General features: G+C 51.1%; 9 protein-coding genes across 9 annotated transcripts; 2 read left to right on the top strand and 7 right to left on the bottom strand.

Annotated features, from left to right (window-relative positions):
- Nucleotides 1-109: 109 nt before the first annotated feature.
- N7515_002322 (Mpv17/PMP22 family protein) lies at nucleotides 110-900 on the bottom strand (the record flags this gene model as incomplete). The annotated part of the gene is made up of 3 exons (XM_056663066.1): nucleotides 110-262; nucleotides 331-741; nucleotides 805-900. 3 exons carry the CDS (start codon nucleotides 898-900, stop codon nucleotides 110-112), a joined length of 660 nt encoding a protein of 219 aa, XP_056525179.1.
- A 240-nt stretch (nucleotides 901-1,140) lies between these two features.
- N7515_002323 (cytochrome P450) lies at nucleotides 1,141-2,892 on the bottom strand (the record flags this gene model as incomplete). The annotated part of the gene is made up of 3 exons (XM_056663067.1): nucleotides 1,141-2,028; nucleotides 2,109-2,720; nucleotides 2,815-2,892. The coding sequence occupies 3 exons, from the start codon at nucleotides 2,890-2,892 to the stop codon at nucleotides 1,141-1,143; spliced, it is 1,578 nt and encodes a 525-aa protein (XP_056525180.1).
- Nucleotides 2,893-3,759: 867 nt separating this feature from the next.
- On the bottom strand, nucleotides 3,760-5,241 carry N7515_002324 (C2HC5-type zinc finger protein; the record flags this gene model as incomplete). Its single annotated transcript, XM_056663068.1, has 1 exon — nucleotides 3,760-5,241. One exon carries the CDS (start codon nucleotides 5,239-5,241, stop codon nucleotides 3,760-3,762), a length of 1,482 nt encoding a protein of 493 aa, XP_056525181.1.
- Nucleotides 5,242-6,398: 1,157 nt separating this feature from the next.
- Nucleotides 6,399-7,358, bottom strand: N7515_002325 (uncharacterized protein; the record flags this gene model as incomplete). Its single annotated transcript, XM_056663069.1, has 2 exons — nucleotides 6,399-7,226; nucleotides 7,293-7,358. The coding sequence occupies 2 exons, from the start codon at nucleotides 7,356-7,358 to the stop codon at nucleotides 6,399-6,401; spliced, it is 894 nt and encodes a 297-aa protein (XP_056525182.1).
- Nucleotides 7,359-7,951: 593 nt separating this feature from the next.
- Nucleotides 7,952-9,007, top strand: N7515_002326 (GNAT family N-acetyltransferase; the record flags this gene model as incomplete). The annotated part of the gene is made up of 1 exon (XM_056663070.1): nucleotides 7,952-9,007. One exon carries the CDS (start codon nucleotides 7,952-7,954, stop codon nucleotides 9,005-9,007), a length of 1,056 nt encoding a protein of 351 aa, XP_056525183.1.
- A 505-nt stretch (nucleotides 9,008-9,512) lies between these two features.
- N7515_002327 (putative metalloreductase transmembrane component) lies at nucleotides 9,513-11,735 on the bottom strand (the record flags this gene model as incomplete). Its single annotated transcript, XM_056663071.1, has 1 exon — nucleotides 9,513-11,735. The coding sequence occupies one exon, from the start codon at nucleotides 11,733-11,735 to the stop codon at nucleotides 9,513-9,515; it is 2,223 nt and encodes a 740-aa protein (XP_056525184.1).
- Nucleotides 11,736-17,878: 6,143 nt separating this feature from the next.
- N7515_002328 (NAD(P)/FAD-dependent oxidoreductase) lies at nucleotides 17,879-19,171 on the top strand (the record flags this gene model as incomplete). Its single annotated transcript, XM_056663072.1, has 1 exon — nucleotides 17,879-19,171. The coding sequence occupies one exon, from the start codon at nucleotides 17,879-17,881 to the stop codon at nucleotides 19,169-19,171; it is 1,293 nt and encodes a 430-aa protein (XP_056525185.1).
- Nucleotides 19,172-20,819: 1,648 nt separating this feature from the next.
- Nucleotides 20,820-22,635, bottom strand: N7515_002329 (Zn(II)2Cys6 transcription factor; the record flags this gene model as incomplete). The annotated part of the gene is made up of 4 exons (XM_056663073.1): nucleotides 20,820-21,005; nucleotides 21,064-21,771; nucleotides 21,828-22,507; nucleotides 22,569-22,635. 4 exons carry the CDS (start codon nucleotides 22,633-22,635, stop codon nucleotides 20,820-20,822), a joined length of 1,641 nt encoding a protein of 546 aa, XP_056525186.1.
- Nucleotides 22,636-23,296: 661 nt separating this feature from the next.
- N7515_002330 (M28 family metallopeptidase) lies at nucleotides 23,297-24,836 on the bottom strand (the record flags this gene model as incomplete). The annotated part of the gene is made up of 2 exons (XM_056663074.1): nucleotides 23,297-24,709; nucleotides 24,765-24,836. 2 exons carry the CDS (start codon nucleotides 24,834-24,836, stop codon nucleotides 23,297-23,299), a joined length of 1,485 nt encoding a protein of 494 aa, XP_056525187.1.
- Between the last annotated feature and the right edge of the window lie 1,102 nt (nucleotides 24,837-25,938).

The raw sequence follows: 25,938 nt of genomic DNA on the forward strand, positions 1-25,938 counted from the left end.
GCCCAAGATCTATCAAACCTATGCGACAATGCCACTAACCTGTTAATCGCTACACATTAAAATGAAAAACAAACAGAAACCCAAGTAGTTATCACATTATTACATAGACCTATACACCAGCATAAAGACTCAAATACACCCCCCAGATAACCCCACAAGCACTCCCAAACACCACCCTCCGATCCACCGGAATAACCGTGTACATCAAGACCGACACAACAGGCCGATACTTGAGACGAGCACTCATAATAGGCCGAAAGTCCTATACTCCAGTCAGCATATTCCCACACACACCCTCAAGTTCCAACAGAAGGGAAACTAGTAACTAACCTCAATAACCAACTCCCACGACCTGCCAACCGTCTCCCCCTTAAGCAAATTGATAATAACAACAAACAAAACAAGATTGACAACCGAAGCAACAGTCTGATCAAAAAAGAACTTCATCAAGAAGCTGCGCAGCCCCGTCCGCTCTCTAGGCTTCCACAGCGGCGTCTTCTCTTTATCCTTGTGGCTGGGTAAAGACTCTGTCTGAGCTTTTGAAAAGAAGGCTAGCCATGAGCGTGGAGAGAAAAAGGAGAGTAGATTCTGTGCACTGAAGGCAGCAGAAACCTCGGAACGCGTGGGGAAGCCTGGATAGCGCGCTTCTAGGAAGCGTTGCCAGTAGAAATTTGGGGGGACTATTATTATCCCGTAAATTAGGAATTGGAGGAGGGCTGGAGTGTTTAGGATGAATGGTGTCTGGGGGAATTAGTTCTGAGATAATTGTTTGGATATTGAAGTTCTTGGGGTGCTTGGGCTTACTTTGTTGTTGCGTTGGTCGATTAGCTGCGCCAGGACGTTGGAGATGGCGTTCAGCGCGGTGGCTTGTACGAATGTCGCTAATAGGGGCGAGGGCATTGTGAATTAGCCCCTGGGAGGTCAATCCAATTATCCCATGCAATTATTTTCACGATATGGACTGAAATAAGTAAACAAGTGAATTGGAGAGGTTGCCAAGACGCGCAACCGTGTCCTGATAAAAGCTGAGATTAAGGAGGCAGCAGCTTTGTGACTCTTGAGGGAGAAGGAATAAACAATATGGATAGATTTCAGATGCCAAGTAAATGACTAAATGGCCCGCCTAATACACATTTTTTCTCATCTTCTCCTAAATACCACATTGGGACCATTCTTCGCACTGGTAAAGTGGTCCGTCAGTGCCAGATGACCCCCTTCATCCTCACCCACACGGTCTGCCAACGACATATCAAACAGGAACATAAGTCGCGCCAGCGTTAGCCGCATCTCCATAAAAGCCATGCTCTTTCCAATACAACCACGAGGCCCAACGCTAAACGGACAGAAAGCGTGTCGTGCCGTCTCAATGCTCTCCTTAGTCGTCTGCCAAGTCATGCCCGACGCCTCGCAGGTCTCACCCTCAATCCAGCGCTCGGGCAGGTAAACCCCGGGCTCGCGGTAGTATCTCTCCTGGCGATGAATGGAGTAAGTCGGGGTACCGCAGTCGGTGCCAGCGGGCAGGAAGACGCCGTCAACGACAGCGCCGCCCTCCATCACTTCGCGGGGAATCGCACCAGGCACGGCCGGGGCTAGACGCAGCGCCTCGTCAATGCATGCTTTGAGGTATGTTAGCTCGCCGAGCTGGCTGTTGGTGACGATCTCTTCGACTTCCGTGAAAGCGCCGCGCACCTCGGCGCACAGCTTGGCTAATGCGGCGGGGCGTCGGACTAGGTAGAAGAGTGTGGCGGCCAGGGTGGTTGAGGTTGTGTCGCTGCCTGCGATCATGAGAACGTTGGATTCGCCCCATAGCTCGGGCGTGCTGAGTCCGTTGCCGGTTTCTGGGTCCTTTGCGTTCAAGAGGTAGTAGAAGAAGTCTTTCTTGGCGTCATGGCCGATCTGGGTGCGTTCCTTGGCTCGCTCGTTGGCTTCCACGCGTGAATTCATGATGAAGTTCCACCGGTCGCGGGTCAGCTTGCGGATGAAGATCTGGTCTAGACCCCATGAGTCTAGAGGCATCCAGAGACCACACTATGTGAGAGTTAGATCGGGCATTTTTCAAGACGGCTGCAGATGACAGCACAGAAAGAGCAAAAAGGAAGAAGACTTACCACATAGTGCCTATTAGCAGCGCGATCCACCAAACCAACCTTATGCCTCTGGCTATCGGAGACCAACATATCAAAGCTCTTTCCAAAGCAGAGTTCACCCATCACATCATACGAAAGATAACTGAACCAATCACCCATATTCTTGACATTGCCTTTCTGGTCATGCGACTCGGAATTCCCATCATACCCCGCCAACACAGCACACAGCTGGCGCACATGGAGGAGCATCACATCCTCCATGCTCTTGAGGGCATTCTCGGAGAAAGCCTGGCTAAGCACACGTCTTTTGCGACCATGCATAGTCTTATCGATAGCATTGTGGGTATTGTACACGCCCTTGATAGCAGGGAAAGCATCGTAGAACTTTGCTTTCTGAAGACGTTTCCCGTGGCCATAGATATCGTGTAGTCCACGATCAGAGTTGACGGAGACGAAATTCGGCGCTACACGCACGTGTGTTCCATATTCGCTGTGCAGTCTGTGTAGCCAGAGATGGCGGTCGCCTTTTAGGCCGTGGTAGAGTTGCACCCAGGGTGTGATGGATGCGAGGAAGGGGCCTTTGATGTGACAGAGGGGGTGGAGGAAGCGGTTGTAGATGGTGTAGGCGAGGGTCTAATATGAGACTGATTAGCTTTACTTCCACGATGCTTTTGTCTGTAGGTGTACGAATGGTGGTAAGGATATGAACAAGAAATAGTATACATACCGCTATGGCTAGTAGGCCTATCAATCCTACCAATGCCCCCTGTAGAGAAAAGCTAGCTAGTACAGATTCAACGAGCATTGTGGATGGTCATGAGTGAGTCTCAGGACGGGAATAAGCCGTTCATAAGAGAGGGTTACTCTGTAGGCTGACTCTTTATCATGTCTCAAACTTGGTTCCAAGGTTTATACTTCACTTATCAATAGCCGCTGATACCCGCCCGCAGCCGACAATTTACAATCAATGACGACGTATACGACCTAGGCGCACGATCCTATCTTATTTGGACGGACGGGGCCCCGGATCAAGAGTGGTTGACCTCTAGTATTATGTGTAATGCAACGACTTTTCTTTATCTGACGCGGTTATTGGCGGTTGAATTGGAGATGCAGAATGCGATGCCGTGGCGGTGATTGGTTATGCTTAATATATCCCCCACGCGTTATTGGCTTTATGGGGCTCGCGGGGAAGGCTCCAACTCGGCATACTTCCGTGGGGTTTCCACTAATTTCATGCTCTTGTTAGACAATGATGACAATCGAATCCTCGACTCGAGGCAATGGTTTCAATGTTGTCGTCTAGGGATGTTACACAAATGTATCTTTTTGATTTTGGCAGACCGTCGTCACTCATGAATTCGGTCGCGAAGTAGCATTCCCGGATGGCCCACTGGTTCGGGTTTCCCTGGAAGTGGTGGATCTGCCACCGGTAGTAACCGCTCTTCAGCGGATGACCAGATACCTGTTCCGGGACCGCCGCACCTTTTCAGGGCTGAGGAATGTGAAACATGAAAACCCACTCAATCCTGTGTTCCGCATTAGGCAACTGCCACGCGAACATCTGTACCGAGGCTCATAAAACCCCAGGAGTTTCTTGTAGTCTTTTGAAATGATGACAGGGAAATGCTGTTATTCTCGCTGTTAAAAGAGCCTGCTGCCTACTCCCCAATTAGACTTCGGTGGTATGCCCGCGAATTCCTCCGTCCAGGATCAACTGCTCGTTGTCATCGTTGTCGTCTTGCACACGTCTCCATGTCTGTTTCCTTTCGGTTGACCGTGTTGCCTCCGTCTGCTGGCCCTCAGGGGCACGCCAGACTGGCCGCATAAGACCACCAGCTGCAAGAAGAGGGTTGCGACTGAACGCATGTTCTCCACGCGGAGGTTCTCCAGCATCTCCTTCCTCCGCAGTCTCAGGTTCACTGGGCTCTGGGGCTGAATCTGCCGGGGCGGTATGATAGACTCGACGGACCTTTCCTCCTTTGATATCAAGACTCATCACAGTCTTCTTCTTCTCCCACTCAGGACGAGCCTTCTCGTCCAGCTCTCGTTGAATGCGCTGCTGCTTCTTAAGCGCCAGCGCTCGTTGAGTGGGAGTCATCCACAAAGTGGAAGCGACATTCGGCGTCTCGAAATCAGCTGTCTCATCAACAACTTTAGTCCGACGGGCATTTTGGGCCTGGAACTGCAGCAGCTTGTCCCGGTGTGCTCTGGCAGCATCCAGCTTGCTGGGTTCGGACCCCAAAGTAGGCATAGGTCCACCCTCGTGATGGACACCCTCATTGTGCACGCGCATCTTCTCTTGTCCGCGCTCCGCCCGTAATTCCCGGATCATACCCTGCACTTCTTCGGCAGACAGTAATGGTGTGTCACAAAATGAGCATGGCTGTAGGCCCTCGAGCGAGCAGATGATTTTCCCGCAGTTGAGGCAGTTGGGCGCCGCCTCGAATACGGGGTGTAGTAACCCGTAACAGGTACATTTGCGTCTCTCACCTAAACTCGGGTTCGTCGATACCTCCAATGCGGCAATAGCCGCGGTGAGGTCGGAGATGTCGTTGGTTGTGAGAGCTGCATTGCCCTTGGAAGATGAACCTGCCCCCAAACCCTGTCGTTTCGACTTGCTGGTTTTTGACCGTACATTTGGTAACATGTCTGATATTGTGGGGCCACTTGCAGATGGTGGTGGCTTCGGGGATGATGTCGGTAGGGGAGAGGGAAGGTGCGACGAGGACGAGCCGGCATGTTGTGATGGTGCGAGGGTTGGAGCGGTTGGTTTGCGAGAAGACATATAGTCTTCTTCATCGGCTTTCTTGTAGCCACCGGCTACATCGCCATAATTGTCGGGTCGACGTGGTGGGCCAGCGTTGTGCAAAGGAGCCTTCTTTTTGCCCTTCTTGGCACCTCCGCCTGATCTCGTTGCATCTTCGCTTGATGCGGCGGGTTCTTGAGGTGGTCGCTGGGGTTGTCTGCGCGAATTGAACGAGGAAATAAATTCCAGAGCTGCTGGAGAGTCGCCGAGGAGGTTTTTGAGGTGGTCCGCACATGCTTCTTTAGAGAGGCTGGCAGCGTACTCAATCACCTGCGAAAGAGAATCTGCATCGAGCGGGAGGAGGGCGGAGAGACGAGGAGCTGCCCAGGTTTTCAGATCGGCCATGTTAGAAGATTGTGAGGGGTGCTGTGGTTGGTGAATGTCACAATATGAGATTGCGGGCTGGCGGATCCCCGCACTTATTAAGCATCGACACCGCCGGGGCCCGGGGGCCGGGCCCCAGGCCTCCAGGGCGTCAACTACCTAGTACCAGGACAAGCATCTAACTATGCATTAGCTTTTTCAAAGAATCAAATGAGACTTTGCGATGATTGGTTTAGTGGACACTGCTGAGGTGACGTCCTGGCTCGCAGACAGGTTCGCGCTTCTCGCTCTTCACTATATAGCCTTGCCAGTTGGCGGATAGTTTGCCAGTTGGCAGATAGTTTGCCAGTTGGCGGGAGGCTTACCAGTTGGCTGGAAGCTCTAAACCCGTCTGGAACTCGGCACCCACGTCAGGTCATATTTTGCGCCAGTGGCCTACAAGGATTATTGAACTAGTCGTGCTAGATTAGATAAGTAGTTAGTTATAACTATGAACCTCGTTATGATTAATATAAAATTACCTACGAATCCTTGACGAATCGTTGGCCCCCTACGCTCTCTGTGGTCATCCTTCAGAAGAAAAAAAAAAAAAAACACCTTTCCTGCACAAAGGATAGTTATTAATATGGCCGTGAAACAGCTAATTTAGAGTGCTTGGTGGGTCAAGGTAGTTAGAAGAACTAGAACATGATGAAGGGGATGGAGGATGGGTAGTTGGAGGGTGACGGGGAGGGAATGGGATGAAGAGGAGAGGATGAGCTTCCGTCGTCGGATTGTTCTCTTGAAGGGCATGTAGGGAGTGTCCGAGGTGATAAGCGTGCCCGTAGGTAGTCGAACCCTTTGAGCAGCTCTTGGAAGTGGCACAAAGGAATGGAAGTGATGAAACAGGCTGCTTGGGGATGGAAAGGTCTACATTAGCAGGAATTGGTTGTGGTAAATGGGTGTTGAAGTAACTGAATCAAGTGTGTTTCGGTATAAAGTAATGTACATCCTACAAAGCCCCTCCCCCTTCATCATTCATCTATGCAGATATATTCGAAGGTCTGGTCAAATTATGACCAGACCAAACCAGACCCAGAGACGCCGTGGGATATGACCGACCCATGAAGAAAAGAACAAAGCTCGAACGCCGCGGACACCATGATAGGGAAAAAAGGGTATGAGAAAGGAATGGAAGGTTAGTCCGCGGTCTCGCTCTTGATGTCGTCGTCATTATCCTCAACCGTGAATGATTGCTTGAGCTTGCTGGGCCCCGGTTTGTTGCTAGAGCCCTTCTTTGGCCCGTTCAGCTTCTTCTTTTTCGTCGGGCTGGGACTCTCTTCGTCATCGTCTGCATAAGGGCGCTTTGGTGCTGATGAGGTAGGACTATTGCCATTACTGGCTCCACTGTCCGTGGGAGTCTTGTTGCGCCCGCCGTTGCGGCCACCGCCTACGCAGCGTTCAAGGTGCTGGGCGAGTCGCGTCATGACGAAGTACCGAGGACAGATTGGGCATTTAGTGGTAGGGATCTCAGGAATCGTGCTGTCTCGATCACCCTTCTTTTTCTTGGGGTTCGGCATGATTGCAAAGAGCTTGCCGTGGACGTCATGCCCTTCCCGCTTGACCATGGGCACATTCGCGCAGTATTCGGCGCGGGAATCAGGACTGGGACAAGAGGACTCCCCGGCAGTCGGATACAATAGCTTTGGGAGACGACAGTCAGGGCAAACATGCTCCTTGATTGTTTTCAGTGGGTTGCCCTTGAGGAAAACCTTGCCGCGGTCGTAAAGGGCAGCATCCGTCTCCACGCGCATACTCGCAAGCTTCTTTGTGTCGAGAATGACTTCTCTCTTGGTATCGGTCGAGGTCTTGCTCGGCGCTTCCTCCGGCATTATTGCGTCCTCTTCTGCCTTCTGCCGAGCAAGAACCACTGCGGACCGCATGCGCGCCACCTTCTCTTCGCGGTGCACTTTGGAGACGAGGTCGTGGATGATGTTCTGGAATGTAGCGTTCAAGATGTCGGTCGCCTAGAGATAGAGTCGTTAGTGCCTATATCAGGAACCCCATCAAGTTCTCGCGAGGACAAATCATACCACTTTAGCGATCGTTCCGGCAGGATAGGTCGGCCCGCGACCACCGCTGTTATTGGAGTCGGCCATTCTCGGATTGCGGCCGGAGGTGGATGCGCCGAATATTCCTCGCCCGGTCGTGGATGACCGACGGCTGTGTCTGCCCGCGACACAGGTAATGAGTGCTCCGAACCGCCAGGTCCGAGGTTTACTTCTCCATGTACTGGAAATCTGTGCAGGGTTGACGCAATGGATACACGGATGTCGAGGAAGTAAGAAGAGGGAAGTAGAAGAGGCCCGAAAACATAGAAGCCGAAAGACAAAGGAAAATGAGACTATTGCGAGGGCTGAATAATATAGCCTAGGGCAGAGGCTCGTGTCAGTGAGCTTCTATTGGGGGGGGGCGGAGGTAGGATCGAGCCGCCAGAAACAATAGGGGGAGACAATGTGGTCAATGAAGATGTTCCATTGACCCATATAATAGAGAGAAAGTATCAATAGAAAGTAGGGCACTGACCTATTGGCGTCCTATTTGCAGGCAAGTGAACTGTCACTCGGGGAGATGAAAAGACGGATGAGGCTGGAGGCCGAGAGTTGTTCCCTGGCCTTATCTTATCGCATCTCCGCATTCGCTGTCTCTCTGCTTCTTTCATAACACGAACATTCACTTAATTCAGATAAATATGGCATACCAGCTCTTTGCAAAGAATCAGTCAAGGCCAGTGACCAACTCGTCCTCACTGTCCCCTCCCCCGACCAGCCGCCACCCCGCGCGGCCTTCAATCCATCCTCCTCCAGTACAGCCGCCGCAATCAGCTGTCGCGAACGCGTCCGGGCCAAAACGCCCAAATGGAGAGAGCTTTGAGCCATACCCTCGGGAGATTCCCGGTGGCATCGTGACTCCACACCCCCATATAACAGTCGAGAAAGTCAACACGGCGCATATTCCTTCCCTGACGCGGATCACGGGCTTACTTCTTCCCATCCGCTACCCAAACAAGTTCTACACAGCTACTATAACCGATCCGGTGATTGCGTCTCTTTCGCGCGTCGCTATCTACCATGACCACCCTGTGGCTGCAAGCCCAGGATCCGGCGCGTCTGCCGGAACGGACAAAGTGATCGGAGGTATTCGGTGTCGGTTGGAGAGAATACAACAGACGGAGGACACTAGCAAACACACCCAAACCCTGAGTGATAGAGACCCCACAAACCTCTATATTCAGACCCTACATCTGCTCTCACCATATCGGGGTCAGGGAGTGGCAGCATCATTGTTGAACGCGCTTCTTTTTGCGTCGCCGCCGGACCGCAAAGCGAAAGGCTCATATCGGCTGTCCGAGATTGTCAAACACTATAACATCCGCTCAGTGGCAGCACACGTCCATGAAGCCAACGAAGAAGGCTTGAAATGGTATATTGCGCGTGGATTTAGGGTTGACGGCAACGTAGCCGACTATTATCGGCGATTGAAGCCGTCGGGCGCGATTATCGTGCGCCTGGACTTGAACTGGGACGAGGCTGATAGAGAGGGCTCCACGGACGAAGGCAACGCCCGGACTGGCAGTTCTGGCGCTGAACTGGAAGATGAGGACTGGGAGAAGGTGGAGGCTGAGGATGGCGACGAAGGGGACCATGGGATAGAGCATCTGAACGAGTCGCAAGTGCTCGAGAAACAGGATGCGCCTTCGCGTAAGCGCAAGGCTGAAGATGACAACCACCAGTCTCAAGTGGACTAAGATGTGTTTTGCATATAGACAGGAGTCGGATGAACTCGAGCCATCATAGGCGACACATACTCAATTCAAGATTATATTGGACCATTTGCATGAATACCGACTGCATTTAGAGGCCTTACAGTAACAGAGTGTATCCTATAGAGAGCGATGTTCAACGCATCATAAACTCCAATAGTACCAAGATAGGTATGTCAGAAATGTGCTACGGAGTACGGTGGCTACTCTCATGAGAGATCCTTCCGGAACTGTAATGATGCTCAGACTGGCTGCCCTCTACCTCTGCCTCTGCCTCTGCTACTTCCGAGGCCTGGTAATGGTACGCCACCCCAAAGTCAGATGGCACTAGCCAGTCCTAATACCTACGGTAACCGACGTGGTCCCCGCCCTTCCCACCACAAATAATAATATACACACGTCCCTATATGTGGAAGTTGAGCATTAAAAGAACTGGAATGTTGATATAACGCAACGCCATGGGTATCGAACTAGTTACAGGAAGGCGACATTAGATGTTATAGTTCTCGGCATGCAAAAAGACTTCATCTCTTGAGGAGTCAGTCATCACTTGCCACTGCAGCTTGGCGACGGCACTGGCAACCTCAACTCTCATGCTCGGTGGGCCGCAGACGAAAACACACGCACGACGACCAAATGTCTTGGAAAACTCATTTACCATCTGTGATATGTTTGGACGGAAGTAATCCGTACGCCAGTTGTCACGTCCACGCGGTTGATAATATGCAAAGCGTGGCGCAGGGGCTGGTGGTGGCCTTTGCGGCACGGCTTGGGGTGCGCCGAATCCAAAGTCGAAATTCGGGTTGCCATACACAGCCGGTCCAACGGGAGCTTGGGGATTCGTAGCAGGCTGGTAGTATTGGCGGGTGTTGGGCGTATGAGAGGGCCTGTATGCGTTGGGAAGCGCAGCGATGCCGTCTTCATTTTCGCGGCGCAATTCCTTTTCAACGTCAGGGTTGCCGTCGGCTTCAGCGCGGATATAAGCTGAGTTGCGCTTGTCGATGCCGCGAAGCATGCCATAGATCTTCTCCTGGACCATGTCCCGTCCAGCTTGATCGTCCGATTTCATTCCAGTAAGGAAGAAATGGCAGCTCACGATGTTGGCAGGTGCGTAATCGCGGCAGATGCGCAGCTCTTCTTGAAACCACTCCATCGTCTCTGGACTTTTCAGCGCCCAGATGACTTTCACCGATCTGGTGATGGCCTTGCCATCGCGTATCTTTTTGATGAGATCCAGCAACTGGCTGGCAATGGCGGTAATACCACTTCCTCCGGCGAAGAAAATCACGTCGTCAAAGGCAGCAATCTCCCGCTGCATGCCACCGTAGGGCCCTTCTACAAAAGCGCTGTAGATCCTGTAGGGTCCATGCTTCAAAGCTTGCTCAAATGCCTTGCGTGTGAAACCGTGGAATGGTCGGAAAACCAGTGTCATATCCCGATATTTATCACCATATGCAGAAGGAAAGTCCTCGCTGCAAAGAGAGGCAATCGTAAAAGGGTGGCTTTGCACCACGGAAATCCTTGGGAGTCGAAGGTAGACGTACTGACCGGGTCTCCAGCGCATCTTTGTCGGAATGGTGACCTTGATCGCGTTTTGTGGGAGAATGGTTATGGCCGACTCTTCTCCAATCAAAAACGATGAATGCAAAGGGTTTGTCCAGTTCAGATAGAATAACCTGATAGTATATGAAATGATCCAGATGGCGATAGTTGTGAATAGGTAACCCCATGTTGAGAGGTAGTTTCTCGTGTGCCATATTAGCATCGCCACAAAGATCCACGAAACCGGGATGTGGACAAATACAAAGAGCTCATACATCCGGTTGCGCAGGATGGGAAGAGAATGAAGACACAACACAAGCAGAGGAACCAGCGCCGCAAGTCCAGTCCCGTATACGTATGCGTGCGGCGGGATACTAACGATATAGTTCACCAATGCGCCATCTTCCCAGATCGGGGTAATGTAGAATGGGACCGTGTGGACCAAACTGAGGAAGAGGCAAATGTAGGCCAACCAACGGTGCAGCCCGTTCAACCGCTCAGGAGAAAGGCCAGTCATCATAGTGATAAAGTTTGCCTTGGTGCTGAGTGCGACAATCCAAGGGATCGTAGCCACCGCGAGCATGCCGGCGCGAATAGCCAAAGGTGGGGATCCGAGTGAAATAGACCAGTAGTAGAAAGGCTGTGGCACGAAAGTGTACAATGTGACGAAGATGAACGCAGCCAATACAGTCGCGGTAACTCCTAGAGACGGGAAATGAACCTCAATCTTCCCAATCTTCAGGACCGGAACTGGCCGGTAGAAGATCCATCGCATGAAGGCGATCGCCCTGTTCAGGGGGACTATCCTAGCAAGAAGCGATTCCTGTCTCTTAGGCGGAGAAATTGCCGTGGGAGACGGAAAGAACTGGGCATTTGAAGCGTCCGTGCCTGCACTCGGGAGCTCGTACTCGTCCGATACCTGGTCATCGCGAAAGATCTCTGGTCGGTTCTCTTTGTAGAAAGCAATCCGCATCTTATCGCCCCAGATATGCCAGCATCGGATGAATGTCGTGATGGCCAGCAGCACAACGGCAAAATACACAAACCCTACTCCGTATTTTGCTGACTTCGACCATGGATCTCGCTGCATCTCAGCTATCTCTGCATCGGTCGTTGATGCCGTGATAATGACATTTACTCGCTTGGCGAGTGTCACAATTGAGTCCATCATTTTGCAGAGAGTTCGTGAGCGACAACCCTATCGATGATGATTTTCTACATTTTTGACTCGTTAGCTTGGCCCAGATCAGACTTTGTGGGTACTGGCCTACCTCTAGATATCAATCGCGCACAAGAGTCTTCCCTCTTGTGCTATAGCCGGATTGAGCTCATGCTATCACTGAAAACTCTGATCAATATTGCTGTCACCAAGAAAAAGCACAAACAGAATCATCGGGGGAGCTTCCGTCTAGATGTAAGGCGCTAGGGAGCGGGGGGTCACATAGTCACATAGTCACACAGGCTTGCAGTCTAGCATAAGCCCGAGAGCAGCATATTGGTGGCTTTTCAAGCATTGAGCCAATAGAAGGCAGTGATTAGAAACAGAGATCTGTGAGGACAGCCACCTCGCCTTAGCAATAGTGGCTCGGAGTCCATTGCGGAGAGATATTCCAGTGATATGTGACTGTTTAGCGCTCTGTGGTCCAATCACAAGCGGCGATATTGGCAACGCAACAGTGACTGGAGTGACAGGGCCGCATTAGCGTGGTGGGGAAGCAGAACACTTGAATTCTCATTTTCGCTATTCTGCTGACGAAAATGCCCATCCAATTATAGTAAAACTGCAATGCAATTCGTAATCCCTCGATGCGATTTGCATCACATAGTTTAAGTTATCCTCGACTCGCAGTGAGGGCAACGTCCCGGCTGAGGTCTGTGACTCCGTCCAAGGTTGAAGAGGTCCTGTCAAAAATACACTGGAGAACTTAACTTTAGTTGCATAATTTAGTCAAAGCCTTGGGTATGTGCTGGATAAAACGCAACAACAGCCCGTCTGCGTTGCCGGAACGACTCCGAAAGAGCTCCTCCTGCCGCCTGCAGGCGTTATATAGAAAGCGTCGGGCGTGAATCGTGATATTGGCCAAAAAAGACGTGGGAGCAACTCCCTTCAAGGGGAATATCGAGTCAATCCCGTCAATAGGAAGGAAAAATAGACGGAGTAATAATGTAGTCTCTGCGCCCTTCCTGTTCGCTCCTCCACTGACAAGGATGAGAAGCCGTTCTTTTCTTCCCTTGCTCTTGCACAGAGTACAGAGTGAGGACTACAGACCAGGAATCTGGTGAATTTGTAGGAGACAGACGATGTATGAGTACTATAAGGCATTTGTGTCACAACTTAGGTTGGGATTCGAGGGTCTTCTTAGTTTTATGCGAGAAACGGGATTTGAGAATGAAATCGTGAATTCAAACGAGAATTGTAATTGGAGCAAGAATGGAGGAGCAGGTCTATGTATATTCGTCCGTACACCAGCGATGCTTCCGGTGTGTATGGAAATATTAAAACAGCAGAAAAGAGACCCGCAGAAGACACAGTTTAGGTTGATTCTTCACAGGGCGAGCGATGTTCCTGCGAGAATTGGCGGCTCGATTGCAACCTCAGGCCGCAGCGATCATGCACGAGCCACGCCTTGTAACAATCGGCTTGGCACGTTTGACCCCAAAGACAATGGAACGGTTGTTGACTCGGGCTTCATCTCATGACACAGAACCCCATATCCTCAGCTCAAGGATGTTGCGGTGGATGTCGATGTCGTCAGGGACAGGAGCATGGACCCGCTTTTCAAAGTTGTCAGGGAGCGCTTCATTCCCGCTTTGTCCCCAGATCTCATCATGTCGCTGATTTTGTCCATTTTGTCCCCGGATGGTTCAGAACCGTTCGAGTCTTCAGAACCGTTCGGGATCACGGGGAGGTGATCAAGCTTGACCGAGTTTCGTATAGTCAACTCGCTCCGCATCCAGGGCAGACTACTGACGGTGGTGTCTTGCTCACTCCATCCCGCACTCCAATGAATGACCCTTTTTGGCATGGGTCCCGTCCGTTCTGGACGGCCGAATACCACCCGTGGCCCGACAACGATGTGAATTCGCATAGACCCTCTAGCCTCGTCTCACCGGGAGACGGCATGCGACCTTCCACCCCATGACCCAAAGAAGAAGCAGGCAGGCTGGGCTCAAGCGACTCGCGGGTCTTCTTAAACCGCTTTTCCTTTCGCTTTTGCCATTTCTTCTGCTTCTTCTTTGTTGGCCCCTTCGTGTTGTGGGCCACAACAGACTCTGATGCAGATTGCCCGATGCCAGAGCTCATGCTCATGCAACAAACGCAGAATCACTCGCTCCAGTCCCCGGGACCGGGAGCACATGCCAACAATCCACTCGTCCACTCGTTAGGGGTCAACAACTCACGACCCCTCCCCCCACTCCCCACCGCCCCGCAGCGACTTGTACCGAAGATTAAGAGGGCGTGGAGGACCTTCTCGGACGGTTGGCGACGGGGCGACGGGGGGATGGGGCGGATGGGAAGTTCCGCCATCTGCCAGGCCTGCGGAGACTATCCGAGACTATGCTAAGATGCCTCATCACTGAGCAGTCAAGGGTAAGGGAGTGAGAAGAGGACATCGACACAGAAAAGTTTCAGGGGGTAGTGTCTGGTACTAGGGCTCATTTCTCTGCTCGACCTTTTCTGCTTCCTGCCAATAGTACCGGTACACTCCTCGGCACATGAGTTCACCTTGTTGGTCGGAGTATTTTTTGTACCTCAATGGGGGACAACGGGGAGCAACCACTACCATCACCGGCGTGGATCGAGGCCTGGTCTCTTCGAGAGGGTGGTGAGACTGGGAGTTGAAGTCTGCTGCACGGACTCTCTGTGGGCAGAGCTTCTTGTCGATGGTGACTTCGAAGAGGGAGGACAGTAGGGCCGAGCGGATTGCAACTCCCAACCGCGAGATTTGCTGCACGGACTCTCTACGATACAGCCATTGGAAGGGGTGAAACGGCTATGCTGAGGCAGAGAGTCAAGACCGCACTTGCATTGAATACAAAGAATGCATTCGTCAACCCTCACACTGTTCTCCATGAGAGAGCGATGATGGTACTCCTCTCATCTACACGACGGCGGATCAACGGTGGTCATCGGACGTCCTAGGGGATAAAAGAAGTAAGTTATAAGATCACATAAGTGGATTGACATACTTGTTGGGCGACACTTACTGCACAGAAACTTGTTTATGTGGTGTTTTCCGCCGATCCCCAATTGGAGAGCTGCGTTGCTGAGATTTGCGATTTGAGGTCATGTCTCGCATGAGGTTCGCGTCGAACTCCTCTGGCACGGGGTGGATGTGGATCATGATGTCAGTACCTGGAAGCATGCTGCTAACCATATGTGGCTAAGCCATCGATGCGACCATGAATTCGACGGTGCTCATCAGCAAGATGCTGGATCTCAGTGGCACCCAACCCACTGCCAGAGTTGGACGGAGAAGGGAGCAGCGATAAGGCAGTCGGATCATTGTCCATTGGAGATGGTTTGAGATCCCTATCTTCGAGGCTCCAAACAACTGTCCTTGAGGTTGAGATAATCAGCGCCACTGGTGTATTCACACACGCGGCATCCAACTGGAGCTCCGTCCCACGTGGATCAACGGAGAAGCCTCCTCGGTCTGTGCGTCGTCTGCAGTCGTCAGTATCAACTCTCGTCATGGAGATGATCTGCACACTCCGGGTGATACATGATAGGTGAAAGGAGGTGGGGGATCCTTACCAAGAGAGACCAGGGGCACTTGACCCCTCGAGGCAGCGAGGCAGCCGAGGGAAGGACGCTTGGGGCACTTGATCTTATGCTGGGAGGTCATCAGGCGCCTCATCAACCGATTCCGCTCATCACATCAATCAAGAAGCTCGTTGTGACAGGTTTATTGTTTGGTGTGGGGATGAAGGTTGAAGGGATCGATTGAGAAAGGGGAAGATGAAGTGAGAGGAGCACTTAATATACCATCCTTGGACGACTAAGCGATTGCTCCTAGACCCGCCGGGGATATGAACAGAGCGAGCGCATTGGAGGGTTGTTTCACATTCTGCTTTCGTGAGGCTGTGTTGCGGCTCGCTACGTTGCGGCTCACACTTCACGACGACATCATGCCCTTTGGTCGTCACATCTTGAACAAGGGCCTCCCGAGCTAGGTAGGTGGATAACTCACCCGCTTCCTTTCCTCAATCGGTTGGTCTTCTCTCATTTTTACTCCGGTATATCTACCTACACGATACATGGGATTATGGAGTGTCCTGGGTTGACTGGTGGGTTTGCTAGTCGATCAGACCAACTACAAGAGCCATGGAATGGTTTCAGTCAACCATCAGTTATGACAAAGTGAAATGTGTCCCGATGAGTCGTGGGGTGCACTTCTCATACTGACATTCATCTCAAAACCGAATTAGAAGCTGAAAGTTGGCTCGGCAAAACTGAGAGCAGCCGCAAACCGGAGAGGAAGATGAGTCGTTTGATCGATGGTGAATGCATCAAACGACATTCTACACGCTGCAGGGCCAATAGCCCGGTAGCTCGTATAAGTACTCCTTTGGTTCCTCCCGACTGATATATAAGTACCCAGGTCGGCCATATTGCCCGCCTGGTGGACGCTTCGATTAAAGTAAGTTATATTCTGCTTTCCGGCGTAACCTATGCCAATAGGTATTGTCACAACGAAGTCCTCGAATTACGACAGTAATTCAAGCGAGATGCAAGCGAAATGCAAACGACAAACGAAGCCAAAACCTGTCACACCAACCTATTTCCCGTCTATCTGCCGTAATTTGCGGTTAGTCGCTATTTCAACAGAATATCCGCATTACGCTGGGCAGCATACTTGATGGAATGTCTTTCGGCTTTCCGAACACCTTGGCCAGCTCTCCGTTATCAAAAAGAAAACCCGTAAAGTTAGGCGCGCTTCCTTGTAAGTCTTCGTCATGTAATTCGTCAGATGTTGCGCATATTCCAAACCTCCATCCTAGCCCGACTCCCCGTCTATCCAGGTCAAGGCGAGAGGATCACCCTGTTTGGCAGGTCAAGGTGGGTAGCTGATAAGCTTTGCCCTGAGCATTATGGGGGCTTCGGGCAGTCGCAGAATTTATTAAAGGGTCTTTGGTGTTGTCAACGCTCCGTTGGAGAAGTAGTAGACTAGGTATACAGGAAAAGGTAACTATAGTTCGTCAACTTCGTCTTCAACGTTTGGGAGAGGTAGGTAGTAGGTAGTCGGCTGATGCGAGTTGCAAATCGCAATTGGACTTCGTAGGGCGTCAAACCCTAGTTCGCATCGACGCGTCTGGGAGTTTGAGTCTTGACTGTCTTTGTTGTTTCTATGGGTAAGTCACATGTTGATTCAGGCAAGATTTGGTGGCTTTGGGTTACCACATTGGAATAAGTCACAAGGCAGTGGAATTATGACCGGATGGAAGCTCTAATTACCACTCTATGGCTGTACAGATTTTGTTCAACTTTGGCTCCTAAAGTTTAGGAGCTTCCCGGGGGTAAATATATTCGGATTTCTGAAAAACCGAATATAAACAGAATAAGCGTTGATGGTGGACTTCGATATTGGATCAATATGGTCGCCTGACCAGGCAGAAATGTGGTGCTGGCGAATCCTCTAGCATTTGGCGCTAGCCCTAATTGGATATAGCGGGAGAGTCAGTCATATGATCATTGGTCAAGGGTGAAGGTCACATGATGAAGTGCGACCTCACAGGATTCGGCAGGAAAGGAGGGCCCATAAAGTGGACGGCATGGTAGGCTAGCAGCCAATAAGTCATACAAGGCCCAACCGGGCCTGCGGCCCCGCCAGAGATAAAGACACTAAAGGTAAACCGTACGGCGTACATGTGTACAGTACCTCTCTGAATGATAAGATATCAACAAAAGTCTTCTGTCCAGTTGGCAGTATTCTTCCCGCCAACTGGCAAGTCTTGTGTCAACTGGCAAGGCAATATCCCTACGAATTACCCCGATAATCCCATTGCGACACGTGCAACGTCTGATATGGCGTATAATTATATGGCAAACGGTATCAATTGATTGAGAGCAGGTCAAGACGAGCGCCACGATCAACCTAATCGGCGCATCTCCGAAATCGCCGAGTCCAAAGCCCTTATCGGAAGGTCAGAACGAAGCTGTTGATTCCACCCCAATGTAATGAACACACATCAGAATGCATGCGTTGTGCGCAAGGAAGCTGGTAGCGAGCTAATATGCCACGCAAATGCCTCAATACAAATAGCAACGCCACCCTATCCGAGCGACCACAGCAATCCAGAACCTACAAAATGAACAAAGACACGCAAATCCTCATCGTCGGAGCCGGTTGCTTCGGTACCTCAACGGCATACCATCTCGCGCAGCGCGGATACACTCACATTCGCGTACTGGACCCCTACGCGCCTCCCTCCTGCGAGGCAGCTTCCACCGATATTAGCAAGATCATCCGCAGCGACTATAACGAGCCGCTGTACGCGCGTCTAGCGATTGAGGCTATCGAGGCATGGCGGTCTTGGCCACTGTTTCGAGGACTGTATCGTGTTACAGGGTGGATTCTGAGCGCGGCGAAGCTGTCTGTGCCGTTTGTCGAGGGGTCGATTCAGACATGTGAGAATCTCGGTGTGCAGGGTCTTGAGAGGCTTACGACGGACGAAGTTCAGGCGAGATTTCCAGTTGTCACTGGTTTGCTTGATGGGTGGAATATCAATGTCTGGAACCCGACGGCTGGATGGGCGGCTGCTGGGACGGCTGTCGAGCGGATGGCGGGTGCTGCGCAGGAGATGGGTGTGAAGTACAGTTTCGGGCAGAGCAAGGGCCGTGTGCAACAGTTGATACTGGATAATGTGTCCGGTGAGTGCCATGGTGTTGTCACTGCCGATGGGGAGAGACACAAGGCGGAGTTGGTTATCTTGGCTGCTGGGGCTTGGACGCCTTCGTTGCTGGATGTCAAGGGCCAGTTGACTGCTAAGGGACACAGTGTGGCGCATATCCAGCTCACGCCTTCTGAAGCTAAACGCTACGCTACCATGCCTATAATGGATAATCTCGAATTGGGTTACTACTTCCCGCCTCAGGAAGATGGAGTGTTCAAGATGGCACACAGTCAGTTCATCACCAATGTGCAAACAACAAAGTCTGGAATCACAACTTCTGTTCCACACACGTTCGTCCAGGAACCTGCCGACGGACTGCCTCTCGAGATTGAAGCTCAGATGCGCCGTAACCTGTGGCGTGTGCTGCCCGAGCTTGCAGATCGACCTTTCTGCTATACGCGGCTTTGCTGGGATGCTGATACAGCTGACCGGCATTTCCTTGTCACTCCTCATCCTGACCACAAGCGACTTTTCCTGGCTACTGGTGGCTCAGCGCACGGGTTCAAGTTCTTTCCTATTGTCGGCAAATACGTTGCGGAAATGCTTGAAGGGTCTCTCGACCCGAAAATCGCGCGCCTGTGGCAATGGCGAGCCGGGCAAACGAGCATCGCGACGAACTTGGCGCATTTGGATCCGGAAATGGAGTTAAATGATCTCACGGGATGGAAGGATCGACAGATGCGTGAGAGGAGCGATTCGAAATTGTGATTTATCCGGGATATAGGTAGAAGTCGGGGAAGTAGGTTAGACATGGAATGCAATAACTAGATATCGCGGTTAGGTTCAAATTTCGATACTCATATAGCGGTAATATTTGCGTACGTTTGACTTTCCTTGCCCGGACCTTCATCTCTCTCTCCTTCTTGTCTCTCCCTCCAACCAAGACACCAGTGATCTCGTTTCTTTTGCCTCCATCGATATCATTACAAAACGATCTTTTCTTCTATCATGAGCTGATCAGTCTGGCATTTCAGATATTAGTTTAGGCGATAGTCAGGGCAGATACCTTTCGCAACCAGGATGGTCACGCGAGACCCAACAGCCTTGGCTGACCTTCCACTTGAGGTGTTGTGGATGACCTCTGAGCATTTATCGCCAGTTGAACTTATTTGCTTGGCACTCGGTAACCGGCGTCTGCTGTCTTCACTTGCTAGTGCTTTTCGTGACTTCACAATCGGCCGCAACGGAAACCTCACTGATGACGCACGTATCAATCTGCTATCCCGGCTTTCTCGCGACCTACCGCAGTACTATCTCTGCTTCTTCTGCCTCCGACTTCATTTGTGGAAAAATATTCGGCCTCCAAGCTACTATCATGTCGATTGCTCATTTGGCTTGAAGCTGAAAGACGAGTGCCTTCAAACACCTCTACCCTTCTGTCACTACCCATGCTCTGCCTATTACCAATTCCGTTTCGTTCATCTTCAGCTTGCTATGAGAAGGTTCTACTATGGGCCGGGTTTTGGAATTCCCGTTGAGCCAATGCTCTATACGGAGGTAAAGCGTCATCGTCTCAAAGGCAAAGGCCTGCTCTCGTTGCAATCCTACGTCAACAACATATCAGAACAGGATCCTCAAAACGATGTTCTGATGACACTATTCTCTGCTGAGGCTCGAGTTTGCTCTAAACCTCCGGGCCTGTGCTTGAGGACGCAAGAAATAGCGGTCGTAGCACGACAGAACATACCACGGATGTGGCCGTGCCCCGAAAATAGACTCGTGGAGATCTGCAAGCATATTCACACTCATAACCCGGGATTTGGCGACATCTTTACCTCTCAGATTGAGCGTTATTGCTCTAAAACAAGCCCAATGCCACCAGCTGACCAAGGCAGTTGTGATAAATGCAATACCTCTTGGAAGTTGGAGATGCGAACCCTGGATGAAAACAATGCAAGCCTCACTATTACCCGGTGGATTGACTTGGGACCGGGGCTGAGCCCGAATGATCCTCAGTGGAGGTGTCGCTTTGGTATTGAACTCCGGCTCAATTCGCCAAATCATGAAATAGTGGACTCCCGTCAGCGGTTCGAGAGGGACTCTGTTCAGGCTAACTCTTCGAATGCATTGTCTGAAGATGAAATGTATCGGCGGAACATCTCTTTGCTACAAGGGAAGACATACCAAAAAGCGATGACTCCAGTGTACTATGGATTATACGTATTGCATGGAGAAGCAAAGACAAGTCCTTCTCGTTGTATCATTTTATGAAGAAAGCATTGACCACACACTCTGGGTTCGTCCACCTGCGTTCCTTCCCTGTTGAGCGACTTCCCAATGGGAAAAGTCAATTCCCATAAAATACTCCCCTCTTCCCTCTCCCCTCCCTCTCTTCTTTCTTTCACCCCAACGAAGCTCAAGTCAAGCTGAGCTTCCACCCACCCAGCATAACCATGGCATGTTCCCACGAGAAACGAGGCCCTTGTGAAGAATCTTTCTGCCGTTGTGTGCTGTTCTTTTTCTGACGCTTTATTTCATCCTGCGCCGACAGATCCCGCTGACGCCAGACCATTTCGACGACTTCGACAGCCGGCGCGATATTCTGGAAAGCCGGCCAGATGTCAGTCAACCGACAAATAGGGTTGGTCCGATATACATACTCCGTATCGACGGATACTCTCAACTTCCTCAAACAACCGTAGCACAACAACCCTTTGCTCTTCTCGATTCGCGCAGCAACCTGCCAGGAACAGGGGCCATAAGGGCATGACGGCAGTCCGCATCATGTTCGCCTTTTTCTCCGACAAAAGCCCCAGTATCTGTTCAACATATACAATCTTCTCCTCGCAATCCAATATCGGAATGCCAGGCGGGCTTAGAACCTTCGTTGAACAGATCTCATGCAAAAGCAGCAGGGCACCCAGCCTATTTGCTTCCGCGATAGCAGCACATTCCATGCTGGGATCGATACTCTCTGTAGGTACCTTTTGCTGCAGGGTATCCAAATTTTCCTTGAGTTGATACACAACCTTACGGTTGGTATCCATGCAGTCATCCTCGCGAGCCCACGCCAGCTCAGCTATCTGATCAATCAGTAACAAGAGGGCAGGGCTCAACCCCATATATGGATCTATCATATCCGATCCTTCGATTATACTTTGCGGTAGGATGTAGGCTCTATGAGACGTAGGTGAAGTGACACGGAACGCTGTTCGAGCGAGAATTAGATGGAAGGCAAAATAGCGATTGAAGAAACTGGCCAGTTCGTGGCTGTGAGATGAGCGACCGGGGCGTTCTGTGCGTGTTCGAATCAAATCTTGGAATCCGTTCAGATGGGTCACCCACGAAGGGCGACTACTGTCTGATATCTGTGAGAAATGAGGATATTGACCGCTAAAGAGATGAGAAAAGGGGAGTCTCCTACGTCAAACCAACATAACATCAAGACCAACCCTAGCATTTCATCCAATTCATTCTCCTCCCAACTGTGCTTGTTCAGCAGACCACGCAGGTGGCTCAACGCTCGATGATGATGCTCCAATGCCGGAAGCCTGTACTTCTGATCTGACAGCTTCAGGGTATTAGCCGCGATAGCCAAAGCAGCATGATAAAGTCCCTGGCACTGCAACGCCATGGGAAGTATCAGATATCGATATGGATTGTAATGTGCATTATCGACAAGCGTTGAGCTGCTGCAAATAACGTCTTCAAAGTAAGACATAAGCACCGGCTCCCAACCCGACTTCGGTGAATCCGAAGGAGCCACCTTCAGCCAAGATGACGAAGGACCAGGCTCCCAAAACGCCTTTAATTCATTTGAATCGGGCTGGGTGCCATCAAGATGGATCTTGAGATCGATCACAGTCGTATTCAAGAACATCCAGGGCTGATCAGCGCGCGCATGCGGTCTTAGCGACAATCTGTTTTCAACATCCGCCTGCTCCAACGCTTTTTTCTTCTTCCCCGCGTCTTTAGCTTTCGACCATACACCCGCCCTGCCGTGGCAGACACCCCGGGCTAATGATTCCTCGTGCCAGATTAGACGGACTCCGTATTCGCATGGGACATTGTTGCGCGCGCATCGACGGCAGATTGGGTGGGTTTCTGATCAATTGTTTTAGTTGGGACTGGGGGTTCCTGCAGTATGTCAGGGGCAAGAGTGTACCGTCACATTTGATCCGTCGCGCACGACATGTCCAACAGCCGGTGCGAGCTCTTGAAATTCCGCTCATGATTCCCACATGATCTGGTGAGTGGTGCCCCAGGTGGGTTTACCCCGCATATAAGTGGAAGGCGGCCTTTGTTAGTTATATGCGAGCTAAGGCGATAAGCCGAGTTTCGGCTATTTCATTGGCTGAAGTAGGCTGAAGTCTTCAACTTGGGGGTAATCGTGTTTGACGGTGACTTCAGGAACGACATTCAATAAGGACCTGGATCAATTAGCTGTTCGTGTTCGCGGGTTCAACAATGTTAGATTCTTGATTTGGAAGATGCCGAGTTCCAGACGCGTGGTTGGCGAAATTTCCGCCAACTGGCGTGACTCCACCCACCAACTGGTAGCCAACTGGCAAACCATCCGTCAACTGGCAAGCCTCACCAACTGGCGAGGTGTGCGCGGGGATGCGAGTTCGAACCTAATTATTAGAGGCCCATCGAAAATTCAGATCCCATCCCATCAACACTTATATAAAGTGGCTTTCGCTGTATTCAGAGAGTTGGGTTATACTGGTAAGGTATGTTCAAATCCTAAGTTAGATTTTACAAGATAGACCCTAACGTTAACGGATGTAATGATATACCTTACTGGGACAAAAGAATAGTCATCGATCAGAAAATTTATTGAATCGAACTTCTTTATAAACGGTCCGTGGCATGAGACCAGGCAAGACAATCTTACATCTCAACCAGAGAGTGCCAGCATCCCTTGGTTTTGGTGTGAGCGTGGGACTTGTGAGCGCCCTTCCTGTACGCGAACTTAGGGGGCTTCGGGTGTGCCTTAGCCCGCTTCGGGAAATGAGCGAGGCTCTTGGCATAAGTCGCAACGGCATAAGCCGTAGCCCGCGAGTTGATCAAGTATGCCTCGTGGTTGAGGTTGGTCATGTCATCTCCAGCAGCATGATAGTTCACATCGTAAGCCTCACCCGCTTTGCCTCCGAACAACTTGGCCTCCTCCTCAGTCATGATGCCTTCAGCACCAGTGAAGAGCCCACCGGCGGGAATACCACGGGAAATGAAACCGTCGTAGTCGGAGCGGCCATCGAACGCAGTGGGGATATACGGGAGCTTCTTGGATTTGTAGTATTTCTCGAAGAGAGCCTCGATCTGGGCCGATCCATCGGGTCCGGTCTGGTTGAAGGCGCTTCCATCACCATCGTAGATCATAAGGGCATAGTTGGGCGAGGCGATCATATCAAAGTTGAGATAAAGTCTGATCTTCTCGAGCTCACGCTCGCTCAGGTGCGAGGTGTAGTACTCGCTGCCGAGGAGGCCGAACTCCTCCGCAGTCCAGAAGCAGAACCTCACGGCGTTCTTGACAGAGAATCGGGTCAAGGCTTTGGCGACAACAAGGTTGCTGATGATTCCAGAGCCATCGTCGTTGATACCTGGGCCGGCATCGACTGAGTCGGTGTGACCTCCGAGAGAGACGACATTGTTGTGATCACCGCCCTTGGTCTCTGCGATCACGTTGAATGTAGTACGGTTCTCGATTCTGCTGTCGATGTTGAGATCCACAGTCACTGCAGCCTTCTGTGCCGCAGTGAGTAGGGCTTCGCCGTCGGATGAAGAGATGCCCGCAATGGCGGCATAAGGGCCAAGCGGACTAGTCACACCACCGAGCGTTCCGCTCAGAGCCCCGCCTTCGTTATTGTAAACAATGGCAGCAGCTGCATTGGCCGCAGCAGCGAAGACCGACTTTTGCGCGAAATCACACTCTCCGCGCTTGATGAGGGCGACTTTACCAGCCAAGTCAGCGGGGTAATCCGATGCATCGCATCCGAGGTTTGCGACCACTCCCAGCTCTGCAGTCACGTCGACGCTGGGACTGTATGTCATGCTGGCCACGTCAATGGTCTCGCCGTCGGCGCTCAGAGTGGCGTCTGCCTTGCTCCATGTGTGCACCTGGGGCTGCTTGTACACATTGTAGTAGCCGGTTTTCTTCAATTCGCGATAGATGAAGTCAACGGTATCGTTGTGTGCTTTGCTACCAAAGACACGGTTCCGCTCGGGATACGAATAAGCAATGTCCTCAAGTTGTTGGGATCCATGCAAGAGGTCTTCCAGTCGGATCAGAGAGGTAAGTTTATCCTAATAAGTCAGCTTCACCTGATAAAGTCTGCGGAGATACAGCTTGCGCACATACCGGTGAAACCAAAGGCTTCGGCGGACTGGCCAAGGCAATGGACAGGTGGGTTATCAAGAGCTGCCACTTCATGGTTGGAAATGGAATGGATGATCATTTGGAGATACTAGGGGGGAAGGGCTTCTTATACCCATTCCCGTGCCCCGGATTGTCGGTGTATCTGTGAAGCACGCGATGATAGAAGTTTAATTGTTCGCGACTGGAAGAGCCCCGACGGGAAGCCAAGCAGCTTGCTGCACCTCGCAAATAAGGAAGCCTTCTCATAGGGCCGGGGAGTGATCAAGGTCAAAATGGCAGGCGGAACACCGACGGCACTGAGGAATGTGAGGGCTGAGGTTACAGCGCCAAGGCCGTGTATGGTCCCTGGACGCTCCTTGGCAGTGGGAGAATTCCCGGCATTTACGGAGTAGAGCACAGGAACAATAGAGACGGGAAGATAACAATGGTGCGGGGGTGGCGATCGATATCTTCGTTTAGTGTAGAGCTGAAGAGCAAAGCATGGATTATATCGACAGGAGACTTGAGGAAGGTGGTGAAGGGGTAGCAATCCATGCTAAGCATGGTCCGTGGAAGGCCGGTATAAGCATAGGTATAAGCATATATTGAGGAAGCAGGAACCAACGAACCCTTCTCTGTCTTATCTCGGCTTATTCCACGCAATGCAATGCCAAGAGCTGATAACCATATGTAGTTAGGGCTGCGCGGAATGTCTGCATGGGTTAAACAGGGGTGATATGTAGAAGGCTGGCCATTCTTGATTTCATTCTATCCTACAATCAACTTTCCTATAATGTTAGGACTAAATGACTGAGAACCCGTGAGTTGCATATATTGAGGTATTCTATAGATGACCCGAACCTACAAGGAGTTGATGAGAAATGTCAGCCTCACCTGTAGTAGTTAGCCCTTGTCCTGTAGCATAATCCCCGAACCCTTGTAAGCTTATTCCTAGGCCGAACCTATGTAGGCAATGAGATGAAGATGTCTTATGAGATTGATGAAATGCGGGGTTCATTGTGGCTGATACTGGTGAGTGTGCACGGATGTTAGCCTCAGGCTGTGATGGGAGATAGCCATTGTAAAGACAGGAAAGACTCAAATGTTAGTAGTGGCAGGAGATCAGGGAGGAAATGCCTGATATCCAGAGAGTACTGCATCTAAGAAAAAGAAAGGT

The sequence above is a fragment of the Penicillium bovifimosum genome, assembly GCF_028826915.1.
Source record: "Penicillium bovifimosum strain IBT 22155 chromosome Unknown utg000002l_segment0_segment0, whole genome shotgun sequence".
In the NCBI taxonomy this organism is placed as follows: Eukaryota; Fungi; Ascomycota; class Eurotiomycetes; order Eurotiales; family Aspergillaceae; genus Penicillium; species Penicillium bovifimosum.